General features: G+C 41.0%; 1 protein-coding gene across 3 annotated transcripts in view; it reads right to left on the bottom strand.

Annotated features, from left to right (window-relative positions):
* Positions 1-16698, bottom strand: part of LOC122557711 (UPF0606 protein KIAA1549L-like) — a 267459-nt gene that overhangs the window by 119130 nt on the left and 131631 nt on the right. For all 3 annotated transcript variants that reach the window (XM_043705603.1, XM_043705602.1, XM_043705604.1), the window contains one exon: positions 6918-7086. In XM_043705603.1, the coding sequence (XP_043561538.1) occupies positions 6918-7086 (169 nt within the window). The remainder of the gene's footprint in view (positions 1-6917; positions 7087-16698) is intronic.

Raw genomic sequence — 16698 nt, 5'->3', positions numbered from 1 at the left:
GCAAATCCTAACGGGTTGCATTGATCGGTTGGAGCAGCAGTTAGAGGCAATAAGGAATTTACAGGAGTTTGGAATGTAGTGGACAGCAGTTATAGGAAGGGAGAAAAGCCACAGATAGAGTCACGTAGATGGGTTAACTCCAGGAAAGGTAGGAGGAGTAGGCAGGTAGTGCAGGAGTCTTCTGTGGCAATCGCCATTTCAAATAAGTATGCTGTTTTTGGAAAATGTAGGAGGTGATGGCCTCTCAGGGAAATGCACCATGAACAGCCAAGTTTCTGGGATCAAGACTGGCTCGAAAGCAATGAGGGGTACATTGAGTTCCAAGAGCTCAATTGTGTTAGGGGACTCTCTTGTCAGAGGTACAGGCAAACATTTCTGCAGCCAGCAGAGAAGCATCTGTATGGTCTGGTGCCTCCCTGGTGCCAGGATCAAGGATCTCTCAGAAAGGGTGCAGAATGTTCTCAAACGGGAGAGGGACCAGCAGGAGGTCATTGTACACATTGGAATTAACGACATAGGAAGGGAAAAGGAGGAGATTCTGAAGTGAGAATATAGAGAGTTAGGCAGGAATTTAAAAAGGACCTTGAGAGTAGTAATATCTGGATTACTCCCGGTGCTATGAGCTAGTGAGGATAGGACTAGGAGGATAGAGCAAATGAATGCATGGCTGAGGAGCTGGTGTATGGGAGAAGGATACACATTTTTGGATCATTGGAATCTCTTCTGGGGTAAAGGTGACCTATACAAAGAGGATGGATAGCAGCTCAGTTGGAAGGGGACTAATATATACTGGCAGGGATATTTGCTCGAGCTGCTGGGGAGAATTTAAACTAGTAAGGTGGGGGGAGTGGGACTCAGGGAAATAGTGAGGAAAGAGATCAATCTGAGACTGGTACAGTTGAGAACAGAAGCGAGTCCAACAGTCAGGGACAAAGCAGAGAATAAGGTCAGAGTGATAAATTAAACTGCATTTATTTCAATGCAAGAGGCCTAACAGGGAAGGCAGATGAACTCAGGGCATGGTTAGGAACATGGGACTGGGATATCATAGCAATTACAGAAACATGGCTCAGGGATGGGCAGTACTGGCAGCTTAAAGTTCCAGGACACAAATGCGACAGGAAGGATAGAAAGGGAGGCAAGAGAGGAGGGGGAGTGATGTTTTTGAAAAGGGACAGCATGACTGCTGTACTTAGGGAGGATATTCCTGGAAATACATCCAGGGAGTTATTTGGGTGGAACTGAGAAATAAGAAAGGGATGATCACCTTACTGGGGTTGCACTATAGATTCCTGAAGAAGGGCCTGTGCCCGAAACATCGAATCTCCTGTTCCCTGGATGCTGCCTGACCTGCTGTGCTGTTCCAGCAATAAAGTTTCAACTTTGATCTCCAGCATCTGCAGACCTCACTTTCTCCTTGCACTATAGACCCTAATAGAGGGAAATTGAGAAACAAACTTGTAAGGAGATCTCAGTTATCTGTAAGAATAATAGGGTGGTTATGGTAGGGGATTTAAAATTTCCAAACACAGACTGGGACTGCCATAAAATTAAACTGCATTTATTTCAATGCAAGAGGCCTAACAGGGAAGGCAGATGAACTCAGGGCATGGTTAGGAACATAGGACTGGGATATCATAGCAATTACAGAAACATGGCTCAGGGATGGGCAGAACTGGCAGCTTAAAGTTCCAGGATACAAATGCGATAGGAAAGATAGAAAGGGAGGCAAGAGAGGAGGGGGAGTGATGTTTTTGAAAAGGGATAACATTACAGCTGTACTTAGGGAGGATATTCCTGGAAATACATCCAGGGAGTTATTTGGGTGGAACTGAGAAATAAGAAAGGGATGATCACCTTACTGGGGTTGCACTATAGACCCTAATAGAGGGAAATTGAGAAACAAACTTGTAAGGAGATCTCAGTTATCTGTAAGAATAATAGGGTGGTTATGGTAGGGGATTTAAAATTTCCAAACACAGACTGGGACTGCCATAGCGTTAAGAGTTTAGATGGAGAGGAATTTGTTAAGTGTGTGCAAGGAAATGTTCTAATTCATTATGTGGACATACTTACTAGAGAAGGTGCAAAACTTGACCTACTCTTGGGAAATAAGGCAGGGCAGGTGACTGAGGTGTCAGTGGGGAGCACTTTGGGGCTGGGCCCATAATTCTATTAGTTTTAAAATAATGATGGAAATGGATCAACCAGACCTAAAAGCTGAAGTTGTAAATTGGAGGAAAGCCAATTTTGACAGTATTAGGCAAGAACTTTCAAAAGCTAATTGGGGGCAGATGTTCGCAGGTAAATAGACGGCTGGAAAATGGGAAGCCTTCAAAAATGAGATAGCGAGAGTCCAGAGACAGTATATTCAATTGAGGTGAAAGGAAAGGCTGATAGGTATAGGGAATGCTGGATGACGAGAGAAATTGAGGGTTTGGTTAAGAGAAAGAAGGAAGCATGTGTTACTTGAAAGATCAAGTGAATCCTTAGAAGAGTATAAAGGCAGTAGGAGTATACTTAAGAGGGAAATCAGGAGGGCAAAAAGGGGACATGAGACTGCTTTGGCAAATACGGGTAAGGAGAAACCAAGAGGGTTTTACAAATACATTAAGGACAAAAGGGTAACCAGGGAGAGAATGGGGCCCCTGAAAGATTAGCAAGGTAGCCTTCGTGTGGAGCATCAGGAGATACTAAATGGATATTTTGTATCAGTGTTTATTGTAGAAAAGGACATGGAGAATATAGAATGTGGGGAAATAGATGGTGACATCTTGAAAAATGTCCTTATTACAGAGAAGCAAGTGCTGGATGTCTTGAAACGCATAAAGGTGGATAAATCCCTAGGACCTGATCAGGTGTACCCTCGAAATCTGTGGGAAGCTAGGGAAGTGATTGCTGGACCCCTTGCTGAGATATTTGTGTCATCGATAGTCACAGGTGAGGTGCCGGAAGACTGGAGGTTGGCTAACATAGTACCACTATTTAACAAAGGTGGTAAGGACAAACCAGGGAACTATAGACTGGTGAGCCTGATGTCGGTGGTGGGCAAGTTATTGGAGGGAATCCTGAGGGACAGGATGTACATGTATTTGGAAAGGCAAGGACTGGCTAGGGATGGTCAACATGGCTTTGTGCGTGGGCAATCATGTCTCACAAACTTGATTGAGTTTTTTGAAGAAGTAACAAAGAAGATTGATGAGGGCAGAGCAGTAGATGTGATCTATATGGACTTCAGTAAAATGTTCGACAAGGTTCCCCATGGGACACTGGTGAGCAAGGTTAGATCTCATGGAATACAGGAAGAACTAGCCATTTGGACACAGAACTGACTCAAAGGTAGAAGACAGAGGGTAGTGGTGGAGGATTGTTTTTCAGACTGGAGGCCTGTAACCAGTGGAGTGCCACATGATCGGTGCTGGGTCCTCTACTTTTCATCATTTATATAATGATTTGGATGTGAACATAGGAGGCATAATTAGAAAGTTTTCAGATGACACCAAAATTGGAGGTGTAGTGGACAGTAAACAATGTTACCACAGATTACAATGGGATTTTGATCAGATGGGCCAATATGCAGAGGAGTGGCAGATGGAGTTTAATTTAGATAAATGTGAGGTGCTACGTTTTGGAAAGGCAAATCAGGGCAGGACTTATACACTTCATGGTAAGGCCCTAGGGAGCGTTGTTGAACAAAGAAACCTTGCAGTGCAGGTAGATAGTTCCTTGAAAGTAGTGTTGCAGGTAGATAGGATAGTGAAGGTGGCATTTGGTATGCTTTTCTTTATTGGTCAGAGTATTGAGTACAGGAGTTCGGAGGTCATGTTGCGGCTGTACAGCATATTGGTTAGGCCACTGTTGGAATACTGCGTGCAATTCTGGAAAGATGTTGTGAAACTTGAAAGGGTTCAGAAAAGATTTACAAGGATGTTGCCAGGGTTGGAGGATTTGAGCTGACGGGAGAGGCCGAATAGATTAGGGCTGTGTTCCCTGGAGCATCGGACGTTGAGGGGTGACCTTATAAATGTTTATAAAATCATGAGAGGCATGGATAGGAGAAATAGACAAGGTTGTTTCCCTGGGGTGAGGAGTCCAGACTAGAGGGCATAGGTTTAGAGTGAGAGAGGAAAGATATAAAAGGGACCTAACATGCAACTTTTTCACACAGAGGGTCATTAGAGCATTTTAAAGACATCTGGATAGGTATATGAATAGGAAGGGTTTCGAGGAAATGGGCCAAGTAATAGCAGAAGGGACTATATTAGGTTAGGATATCTGGTTGGCATGGACGAGTTGGACCGAAAGGTCTGTTTCCGTGCTGTACGTCTCTATGACTCTAATACTCTAAATATCAACTTAATAACTATGATGAACTATCACTTTATCTCTTAAGCTTCTTCTTATATTATCAGTTTTGTATTCAACAATTCACATGGGTTCCAACACTGCCACACTATCAGATATTTCTAGTACTGATTTGTACTTAAATTACACTTAAATACATTCAAATAAATTAATAATGAAAATGGATTGGAAAACGTCATTTAGGTGTATTTGTTGCTAATGAATTGACTTTATGTTTTGGGTAAAGTGTTAGAGAAAGAAAGAGGAAGAGTGAAATAATTATAGAAACATAGTCTATCATTCAGTCTCTGGAGCTGCCTCTGCTATTCAATTAAACCAGTTCTACATTCAACTCCATTCATTCATCTCAACCCCATATCCCTTGATAACTTTCTCCAACGAAAATCCATTGATACAGCAGCGAATTATCATGGATGCTAGAAATCTGAAAATTGAAGGGAAAGTGCTAGAAATACACAACAGACCTGGCAGAATTGGTGGAGAGAGTAACAGAGTTGGCCTTTCAGATTGATGATCTTTCATCAGAATTGTGAATCACTGGAGATGTATTAGGTTTAAGCAAATGAAGATGTGGAGGATAGATTAAGGAACAAACAATAAAAGAGATTAAATGAACCGGTCAATGATACAAGCCAAAGGGAACACTAATGAGACAGCTGTCCTTTTGATCCGGAGGAATTGCAGCCATTTGGGGTGACTGTGTGCCAGATTTCTATCATTTAAAAACGAGCCCTGGATTTTCTCCGAAATGAACTGGTTCCAATTTTGTCTATTTAGTCCCTATTCCCCTACCAGATGGGATGCTTTCTCCATGCCTGCCCCATCAAATTCTTCCAACATTTGAAATAGCTCGATTACCACTCCGCGACTTACTAAACTCTAATCTGATTTCCCACTGACTTCAAGCACACACTTACTTCAGTAAATCAACTGAACTTTATTACGAGTGTTACTAGAAACCCCTTCTCGCTACAGTCAAGAGCTCACTGGATTGTATTATTGGGCCTGTTTGACAAAACCCATTGCACAAATCATAAGGAAGCAGTAGAAAAAAAACAACTTACATTAATCACAAACATTAGGTTAAAAGTCAGTTACTACTTCTTCGCGTAGTGGACAACATCCCTGCTTCTGAGCCAGCAACTTCAGGTTTGAGAACCATACCAGAAACTAATGGCCAAGGAAGGAACGTTCACAATACAGACAAGCAGGTTGGGTTATCATGCAATGAGACACATATCAATACAGGCTGTAAATGCAGGAGAGATTCTTGGTCTTTGAATGCTTTATAAGGCAGGGACAGGTACCAGTTTTGATGTAAAAATGGGTGAAAGGTTGTCAGGGGAGGCAGGAATGTGAAGTCATGATATTATGGCATGACAGAGCAGGCTCCAGTGTACAAATAGTCTGATCCTGATCCTGCCCCTAACCTGTATGTTCCTATGTATTCTGGGACATTCTGGGATTTGTATAAAATAGTACTGTGATGATGCTGCCCTTTTAACAAAGTTATTCTGTCCCTGTTTTTTTCCCTGAGATGAGTCATTAAGGCAGAGGTTCCAATATGTGGAAATATCCACTTGAAAAGGCCTTTAAGTTTTATTTTTAAAACACTTGCACAATGAAAGGGGAGTGCCCAGTTCTTCCAGTACAGGGTTTTTTTCTAGTTTTGGTTAGTTTTTAACTGGGGACCCAAAGAATCAGCTCCTTGCCGATCCCCTCCCTCACTCTGATATCTCTCTCTCTCCTCAGAGAACCTATGTTTGAATTTACCTTTTTTCCAAGGGGTGTTCTATGGAATGTTGCAGCCAGTCTTAAAGTTCTTTGTTAAGTTGCATTTTCGTGTCAGCTGGGTTTCAAAGCTATCTTATTCTAATTTTGGTTTTCTTTTGCTCATTTGCAAATAAATTCTGTTTTGTTTAAAACCAAGTGGTTTGACCAACCGCATTACTCCTGGAATATCCACTCTACACCTGCTTAAAACAACTAGAAAGTTTAGGGTCTGGGCTACCTTCTTGAAATGTTTTGAGGGGATCTGGCCTGGTCCATAATACTACACAAACGCAAGGGCTCTCTCTTTCATCACAAAAAATCAGCCACTGACTCAGTCTACACTTCCTCTGCCTTGGGAAAGCAGCCAATGTAATCAAAGACCCCTCCCATCCTTGTTATACGCTCTTCCAGCAGGCAGAAAGTTGAAAGGTTGGAAAATAAGACTTCTGAACAGACCCTCTCTGAGAATTGAGCTTTCTCCGCACCTTCTCTGTAGCTATAATAATTTATTTTGCACTTTGTTCTATTACTCTGATATACTTATGAAAGGTATGATTTGGCTGGTTAGCCTGCAAAACAAGAATTTTCACCACATCTCAGTACGTGTAACAATATTAAATCAAATCACTCCTCACCCCTCCATGTCATTTATCATCCTCGACTCCCCACTATACCTCTCTCCCAGAAGGATCAATCAGCTGCTCTTCTTTCTTATCATCCTGTGTTCTACACTGTATTTCAAATACAGAGCAAAATGAGACATGATAGAGACTACTTACGTTCAGCAAGGATCAGAGGTGGGTAAGCCAGGTAGTATCCAAGCTCAGCAGCTGTCAAGTGATGCAAAAGACTGCTGGATGTTGTGCCATTGAGAAGCGTACTTTCATTTCTCACTGCATACACCATTGTGACAGCTGTAGAGCCATCAGCAACAGACGTGTTCAAAATCTAAAGGGAAAACAACATGCATGTAGCATTGAGATGCTTCATCTCCTCCAAAATATAAAGTTCCTGCTTGCACTTATACTTTAACAATATTTAACCTTTAATGCGCATCTTTGAAATAACACATCCTTCAAACCAAACCCTTTAAATAAAAACAAACTTTTGAAACAACACAATCCTCTTTGCATCCATTCTGCATTCAATTTACCTAAGTCCTTTAAATGATATAACCCTTTTAAAAATGTTCATCTTTACACAGCACAAACCCTTGAACAAAACAAACACTTTCAGTTCATAACCTGGATATGGCATGAATCCCCTAAATGAAAAAAAAATTGTGATGCTATAATTGTCCTTAATAGTACAGCCCCATTAAAATGGAATGAACTATTTAAGTAATAAACCATTTAAATGATGCCTACACTTTAAAAGATCCTTGAAGCAAGACATGCCTTTCATGAAGCATCCTTTCTAACTGTCTGCTTCCTTTGAAAAAAAAATTACCCCTTTAATCTAGAATTATCCTTTACAACTGGTTAAAGTATGCACAAATTGCATGGTTTACAATGTGCAATCTACACACTGCAAAAAATGTACAAGAAAGATGCAGTTGAAAATATTAAATGAAACATGAATGTGATAAAAGAAACTCAGGTACCCCGACAATCCAGAATGCCAAACATAACAGGAGCTCATTAAAATTCTGCTGGCCTCTGGAAAGGGCTTTGCAACGCATTGCTTGTCTCTTATTGGTTAATGGGTCACTCAAAGACCTGGATAAGCTCAGAAATTAGATCTAATTTTATTCATTAAAATTCTAACAAAGCTCTATCTTTACAAAACTGAAGGCTCCATTAATTTATAAGGGACATTAAATTATAAAATTTCAAATTAGAAAGGATAAGCAAGAACATTTGTCCTGGCTTGTACATTTTAATCTTAACATTCTGATACAGAATTCGCACAACGATATGGCACAGAAAGATGCCATTTAGACACGGTGTCTCGTTGAAAGAGTTGTTCGATTAATTCCACTCCTCCATTGTCTCCCTGTTGACCTTCAAGCTTTCCCCCCTTCAATTATATTTCCAATTTGAAAGTTACAATTGAATCTTGCAGGATATTTTCAGGCAGGCTCGAAGGGCAGAATGGCCTACTCCGGCACCTATTATCTATTGACATCATAAAAACTTGGCGCATGAAAAACATATTTGTATCTTCCCCACCTCTGGCCCTATTGCCACTGAAAACAATTTCTCCTTATTTACACTAACAGAGCCCCTTAAGATAATGCCTCCAAAATCCCCTTTTAATCTTCACAATTAAGATAGGAAAGTGGGTGAACGATAAAACCTACTGGAAACTGGATTTCCATTTGCTGACAAGAGCAGGCTTGGGTGTGGATGCAATTTAAAAACGGGTACCCGAGTTGTCTCTGGATTTCAGTGCTTCCAGCATGCGCTGCGATTTTCAAATGCAGGGTGGGAAGAGTAATGTGTGCCTCCAAATACTGCTTTATTAAGTTCCCTGATGCTTCTAAACAAACCTTTGAGGTTGAGGACCCGACTCTTAAAGGTGAGCCTAGTGAATGTTACCAGCTGCTGGGTTCATTGTCAAGAACTAATAGTTCATTTTAAATGGATGAAGTATATGGTATTGGGGGCAAAGTACTAGATTGGATTGAAAATTGGTTGGCTAATAGGAAACAAAGGGTAGTGATAAACGGCTCCATTTCGGAATGGCAGGCAGTGACCAGTGGGGTACCGCAGGGATCCGTGCTGGGACCACAGCTTTTTACAATATATGTTAATGATATAGAAGATGGTATCAGCTCCACTTTGGTAGCAAGAACAGGGAGGCAGACTACTACCTCAATGGAATCAATTTATGTAAAGGGGCAGTACAGAGAGATCTGGGGGTTCTTGTACACCACTCAATGAAGGTAAGCATGCAGGTACAGCAGGTAGTGAGGAAGGCTAATAGCATGCTGGCCTTCATAACAAGAGGTATTGAGTATAGAAGCAAAGAGGTTCTTCTGCAGCTGTACAGGGCCCTGGTGAGTCCACACCTGGAGTACTGTGTGCAGTTCTGGTCTCCAAATTTGAGAAAAGACATTCTGGCTATTGCGGGAGTGCAGCGTAGGTTCACGAGGTCAATTCCTGGAATGGCAGGATTACCTTACACTGAAAGATTGAAGCGACTGGGCTTGTATACCCTTGAGTTTAGAAGACTGAGAGGGGACGTATAAGATTATGAAAGGATTGGACACTCTGGCAGTAGGGAACATATTTCCACTGATGGGTGAGTGCCGAACCAGAGGACACAGCCTAAAAATACGGGGGTAGACCATTTAGGACAGAGCTCAGGAGAAACTTCTTCACCCAGAGAGTGGTGGCTGTTGGAATGCTCTGCCACAGGGGGCAGTGGAGGCCCACTCTCTGGATTCATTTAAGAAGGAGTTGGATAGAGCTCTCAAAGATAGTGGAATCAAGGGTTATGGAGATAAGGCAGGAACAGGATACTGATTAGGAATGATCAGCCATGATATATTGAATGGCGGTGCAGGCTCGAAGGGCTGAATGGCCTACTCCTGCACCTATTGTCTATTGTCTACTTCATGTTGTATCTCCAGCGGGGTCTAGCACCATACATTTATTTTGTCTGAGTGGCTACCTTTCTTTACCTAAAACTATAAACCTTGCAAGAAGCTGCTCTATTTGCCACCACTAAATGGGGAGACAATGGCCTAGTGGTCTTCCTAGACTATTAATCCAGAAACTCACCCAATGTTCTGGGGACCTGGGCTCAAATCGTGCCATAGCAGATGGTGGAATGTGATTTCATGAAAATCTGGAATCAAGAGTGTAACGATGACCATGAAACCAATGTCAGGAAAAATCTGGTTCACTAATGTCCTTTAGGGAAGGAAATCTGTCATCCTTACCTGATCTGGCCCACACGTAATGCTACACCCACTCACAGAAATATGGTTGACTCTTAACTGCCCTCTGGGCAATAAATGCTGGCATAATCAGAGTTGCCTATGAGTGATTTTCCTACTCCTTGGATGCTGCCTGACCTGCTGTGCTTTTCCAACACCACTCTAATCTTGACTCTGACCTCCAGCATCAGCAGTCCTCACTTTCGCCAATGAGTGAATTAACCATAGTTACCATCTGCTTTTGCTGCTGGCATCAGATTGGCAGCTCCCATCTCTTGGTGACATTCAGCACCATCAATTAGGTGTCAAGCTCACCTCCTGTAAAATTAGGCCTTTAACATTTCAAAGTAACGTTGCATTAGTTGGGATCTGAAACTCATCTGGGCTTTGGGCTCCTGAGCTGATATAAAAATCAGACCTGAGCTGAAATTAGAATAACAAATCCAGTGGCACTTACAACCAATGAAGCACAAAATGCTGCAGAATAGAATAAGAGATTTGAATGGGTGAATCAGCAAACGATGTAATTAGGAGATCATTCTAGTGGGACCCATCGGATTATGTATTAGTAAGTATAAAATGTTAGTCAATGACAGATTTAAGCTGGAAGACTATTTTTCTAATCAACCTGTTCGGAGATGTTATTACACACCTCTAGAGCAGGTGAGACATGAACCCAGGCCTCCCAATCCAGGGATAGGGACACTACCGCTGTGTTATTAAAGTTCCTAGCAAAAAGGTTTTTTTTTTAATTGCCATTTTTTTTAATTTTAAAAAATGAACCTATTCAGAAATGTTATCACACACCCTTAGATTATGTGGTCCAAGAAGCCAGGCCTCCTGGTACAGAGATAGGGACAATGCAGTTGCACCACAGATGGAAGATAAAATTTTACAAAATAATAGCACTCACCTGAGCAGGCAAAAATAGCAAATTAGTAACAGGAAAATTACAAATCACCAGATATAAAATGAATAGATCGATGGAGAATTGATTACATGTATACAGGAGGCCACTCTGAATATTCACTGTTGTCATGGTGATTTCAATCATTCAGAAAATTAAATGGATAGGGAAAGCCTACCGCAAAGGCAGAAGAGACCAAATATGAACTTAGTACAGTAATCACAGACTGCTTTACATTGTAAAATGTGAATCGGAGCGTCAAACCTGACATTTTATTAGGAATAGGGCTATTATAATGAAGCCACAAAAACAAGTCAAGAGTAACCAACCAGTTTTAATTTTGTTCAGTGACATTATAGTTGCAAAGAGTGTTAATGTCCCAAATACAGAATTTTACACCGAACATTTCAAAAATTATGACTGCAAACTGTAGCTTCCCTCCAGACAACATATGATGGTGTGATGGTTATCTAATTGAGCACTAATCAAAAGTCTGGACTCAAAAGTAAAGAGCTTGCAGATTAAATCCTCAGTATGAGTAATTTGAGAAATGGAATCCAATCTGAAAATTTTCATAATAAATCTGGTATGAATGACCAGAAATTGTTCTCAAAAATGTCCTTTCGGAATCAGGAATCCTGTCTTCCTTACCCAATCAGACCCAGTATAAAGGTGTCTCTAGTCCCACAACCACATTGTTGATAGAAATGGCCTGACAATGCCATTCAGCTGGATCAAGATTCAATGAATGGAAGCTTTGGAGAAAGCGAAGAGAAGAACAGAGGGAACCTATCATTAGTCCGCGGGAAGATCAAAGCAGTAATAATGGTGAGAAAGGAAGGATGTGGAGGAGATAGTGAAGGGTTCATGGGCAAACTCGTAAACAAAGCGAAGGAAAAAGGAAGGAACTGTGTTGGGATATTGGAGTTCACACCAGCCAGTAGGAGATCCAGCAAGCCACCTGTGCTGCTTCTTCCATAAGAGGACTCACAGGATCACTGACCAACCAGGCTATGGAGAGAGTGTTTGGTTCAGTTTGGGGCCAGCAGTGGTGGCAACGAGGCAGACTGGTGGAGATAGTCAGCTCCGAGAACAATATTTGGGCAGGGGAGGAGAGGTTCAGGTCCTGGGATGGTGTGCCAGATCAGGGTGTGGCAGGGTAGGTAGGGCTGTTGGAGAAGGATCAGTATGGGAAAAGTCAGGTCCCAGGAGTATAATAGATCTGAAGAAAGCTGTGGTTAGGAGTGTATATGAGGTAAGGATAGGACGAGTTTAATGTACATTTTTAACAGTCTAACTTTCCAGAGCAATTATTTTGTTTAATTTCATGAGAACTATCTGAATGGAGACTTTTAGGGTGTTCCAGATGTTGGAGAATTGCCAAGTTTAGATTGGATTAGATTCCCTACAGTATGGAAACAGCCCTTTGGCCCAACAAGTCCATACTGACCCTTCTGAAGAGTAACCCACCCATTCCCCATATTCCCCCCATGGGCAATTTAGTTTGACCAATTCACCTGACCTACACATCTTTGGATTGTGGGAGGAAACCAGAGCACCCAAAGGGAACCCACGCAGACACGGGGAGAATGTGCAAACTCCACACAGACAGGCAGGAATCGAACCTGGGTCCCTGGCGCTGTGGGGCAGCAGTGTAACCACTGAGCCACCGTGCCACCCCAAGTTCTTTGGACAATTCCTTCGGAATGTGCTATAATGGTGATTTGGCAGGGTCCCCACACACAATCCTACCCACACTGGAATAACAACTGTCTGATCAGTCTAAAATCTGCCCCAACGTATTTTAATAAACCAGGATAATTACATAATAATAAATAACCTATAAGAAAACTCACAGCAAAATCTCGCTGCTGGAATCAATTAATCAGGACAATGACTCTAAGGTAAGAAAATGCATCGAGTAAATAGGAACAGATATATTCTATCCTTGAAAATACTTTGTGACTTAAGAGGTAAATTGTTGTTGCCCATATTCCCATATGCTTGATACCCTTAACTTTCCAGGAGTTAGAATGTCTGAAATGTAAGAATAGGTCAAAGACGCATAATGGGAGGTAGGATGTTTAAATAAGAGGGTCATTCTGGATTTGAAGTATTCTCCATCCTTCAACAACCTCCACTGCAGTATCTATTCCTCGCCTTCCTGCTATTGAGATATTTAATGAGACTTGCATTCTGGCTCATATGTTCCAGTCATTGCCCAGCCACATTAGGAAGCACAGGTCACTTGCATGGAAGAAAGAAAGACTTAATGTTACATCATGCCATTCACAGGACTTCAGGACATCTCAAAGTAATTTGTAGCTAATTAAGTACTTTAGATGTGCAGTCATTATTGTAAGGGAGGATATGTAGCACCAATTTTTGAATAGCAAAATCCCACAAACAGAAGTGTGCTAAATAAACAGGTAATCTAATTGAAGGATAAATGTGGGATCAGACTATGGGAACAATCCAAAGAGCTCCATGTCAAATCAATATTAAGAGCTGAGGCCAGAGGGTACTTTAATACATCATCAGTCTCTATTGCTTTAATGGTCATAAATATTCACCGATCATACACATGAGTCTTAGACATTCATGAAACAAATTTTGAGACAACGAGGCCAGTTTTGCTTCAACTTACTATGCTTCTAAGTGTGATGATACAATGTGCTTTAAGAGGTATATTTGTCCTGGTTACTTTTTTTTATGAAGAATGGTTGAGACAGAGGCACCGAGCTGCTCAAAGCCAATAAAGTAAACAGCTTGTGAGGCCTTGGGCTTTTATGTTAAAACAATAGAAGCAGCCTGAATGGGTGGGGTCAAGCACCCACAGAACCAGGATTTTAGATTTAGCTTTAAGCAGTTGCTGGACTCTTGAAGCTGGATGTGGAAAGACTCATTCCTCTCTCTGTTACAACTGAAATCTGAGGTTTTCCTCAGGCTGTTATAATTGCATGTGAGATAACTTTACTGAATTTGCCTTTGCTAAAGGTGTGTTTATGGGATGTTACTAAATTGGAAAAGTTAGTTAGTAGTAGTTAACATATACATTATTTTGTTAAGCATTTTGATAAGAGTTACAGTTAAGCCAATTCTTATTTTTGTCTGTATTTTAACTGGTGTGTAAAAGTAAAGTGTGTTTTCTTAAAGTTGAGTAGTATGCAATGCCTTACACTTACCTTTAAAGTAAGAAAAATTTAGGGCCAAGGCTATCTTCTTAATATGTTTTGAGGGGGTTTGGTAGGGTCCATAACATAAGGATCATCTATGTTAGCCAAACTCTTTGGTTGATCCTTTTATTGAAGATCAGATAGGATCAAACTGAAATGTTGCAGCCTGCAGGTTATGTCTTGATTGGTAAACCCACACACTGCGAGATTTCAATACAAGTTAGGAACGAGCTTATTGTACAGGACACCTTAGTTTGCTCAATAATACATGCCATGTAGCACAAAAAAGGCCAATTGTCATCTCCAGAATGGCTTGCTGATGGATTTCTCTCAGCAACATTCAAGTCTTTATACTCTGTGTATACATAAAATTTAAGAAAAGCAGGAGATGAATTTTAAAATGTTCCCAGTCATCCATTGAATTCAATCTTCATGTCTTTGTGGTCTTTAAAAAAACTGATTAAACACCTTCAATTTTTAACATGACGCATGTAGCCCATTGTTGCTGCAGCTTGTTTTGTGAGAGGGCAGCTATTCAAGTCAATGCTTAAGTACAAAATAATGGCACAATTCTGGGTTTCAGAGAGTGTAGGTGACACTGAGTAAGAGCAAGATAAGAGAAATCGCAGCTAGAAAATTGGTCACAATTAGGAGGATGACTTCAGGTAGCAGAGGCTTGAGGCACTTTGCTGAGACAAATGATAAATGGATGTTTGCTTATTCTGTAGGCAAATCTGCAACCTATATGGTGTATAATCAGCTACAGAGAATAAAAAAGAGACAGAAGAAGGGAACAGAAAAGGGGAAGAGCAAGTGGAAAGAGAGAAGAGAGGGAGACTGCAGTGGTTCAAGATGGCAGCTCATCACCACCTTCTCAAGGGCGATTAGGGACAAGCAATAAATGCTAGTCAGCCAGTAATGCCCACATCCTACAAGGGAATTTTAAAAAAGACAGAGAAAAATGAGAGGGGACATTGAAAGATTGAGAGAGAGAGAGAGAGAGAGAGCAGTAGACAGAGATAACGAAACAGTGAAAGACACAGAGAAAGAAATAAAGAATAAATCAGAGAGGGACAAAGAGTGAGAACATAAGAACAGAAAGAGAGCATAGAGAGATTGACAGAGAAACAAAGACACACAGAATAATAAAAAGACAGAAATCAAGAGAGACAACGATGTAGAAAGAGTGAGTGAGAGATACCTAAAAGGAACATTAAAGGAACAGAGAAAACAATGAAGAAAAAAAAAGAGAGACAGAAACATATATGTAGTTAAAGAGATGGCCAGTGATGCAGACAGCAGAGGGACAAAACTTAAATCAGAGGGCAGAGACAGGTACACATGGAGAGAGACAGAAATAAAGATAGGCAGAGAAACAAAGTAAGTCGGAGATGAAGACCATCATTGAGATTGAGAGATGGGAAAAGGGGAAAAAAAAATGCAAAGAGGAAGAGAAGCAGAGCCCAACAGAAACCAACACATAGAGGGTGTCTATAATTATGGGAAGTTTGAATCTACTCTGCAAGAAGTCCTTTAAAACAAGTCATGGATATGTAATACGTCCACACACGGAACACAGACAATGAGGCTCAGAAGATGCATTCTGTGCATCATGACTAGTTACAAATTTGCTGTACAAGAAGTCCCCGAGATATAAACGAGCTCCGTTTTTAAATCTGTTCATACGTTGAATTTGTACGTAAGTCAGAACAGTTACGTACGGTTCACATCGAGAGTCAATTAGTCAAATGTTTGACTTAGTATATAGTATATATTTTAACTAAAACAGATAGAAAAGAAAGGATAATGATTACTCTCAATCTAATCGATGTCTTGCATATTAGAAGGGGCCTTAATTAATAATTAAGATGACTTTATTAATTGGTTGATGGGCCTGGTGTTGGAGAGTTAGGGTCTGATTCTGCTGCTGGAGAATGGGGTTTACTTCTGAAGTCAATTTCTTAAAATAAACATCAAAAGGTGACTTGACAGAGCTTTTCTCTTTCTCATTGTAAATGGCCTTGTAGTAGCTGAGGCCATCGGTAACTATCCAGTAAACTTTGGTGAACCTCTCTGTATTAGGAACTTTGCCATCCCTGTTTTGTGCATCGAGCAAAGTAGTCTGCCAGTTCGTTAGTATGAAAATTTGTACATAACTCGATATTTTAAAATAATAGGCTTTACGGACATCGGTTCGTAAGTACGGGCGTTTGTAACCTGGGGAAAGCTTGTACAATTATCAGGTGAGATACTAGGTAACTAGGTAGCACACTCAATAATTACAATCCTGGGGCGATATAATTTTAACACTGGACTATATAACATAAATCACCATATTTCACACCTCTGAAACAAAATGCCACAAGTTCTTGACTTAAATGTTCAAGGTTTGCGTAAAGATTTGTAGCTCTGGTGCCCGTTGTTTGTGGTTGTGGGTACGTTCGCCAAGCTGGGAAGTTGAGTTGCAGACTAGGTGATATCTTCAGTGCTTTGGAGCCTCCTGTGAAGCGCTGCTGTACCGTGACTTCTGGATTTTATTTGGTTCTGTTTCTGCTACTTCCGGTTGTTCATTGTACTGATCGATCTATTGG

Source organism: Chiloscyllium plagiosum, chromosome 16 (assembly GCF_004010195.1).
Source record: "Chiloscyllium plagiosum isolate BGI_BamShark_2017 chromosome 16, ASM401019v2, whole genome shotgun sequence".
NCBI classification, from domain to species: domain Eukaryota; kingdom Metazoa; phylum Chordata; class Chondrichthyes; order Orectolobiformes; family Hemiscylliidae; genus Chiloscyllium; species Chiloscyllium plagiosum.
This window is presented reverse-complemented; position numbering and strand designations above follow the sequence as displayed.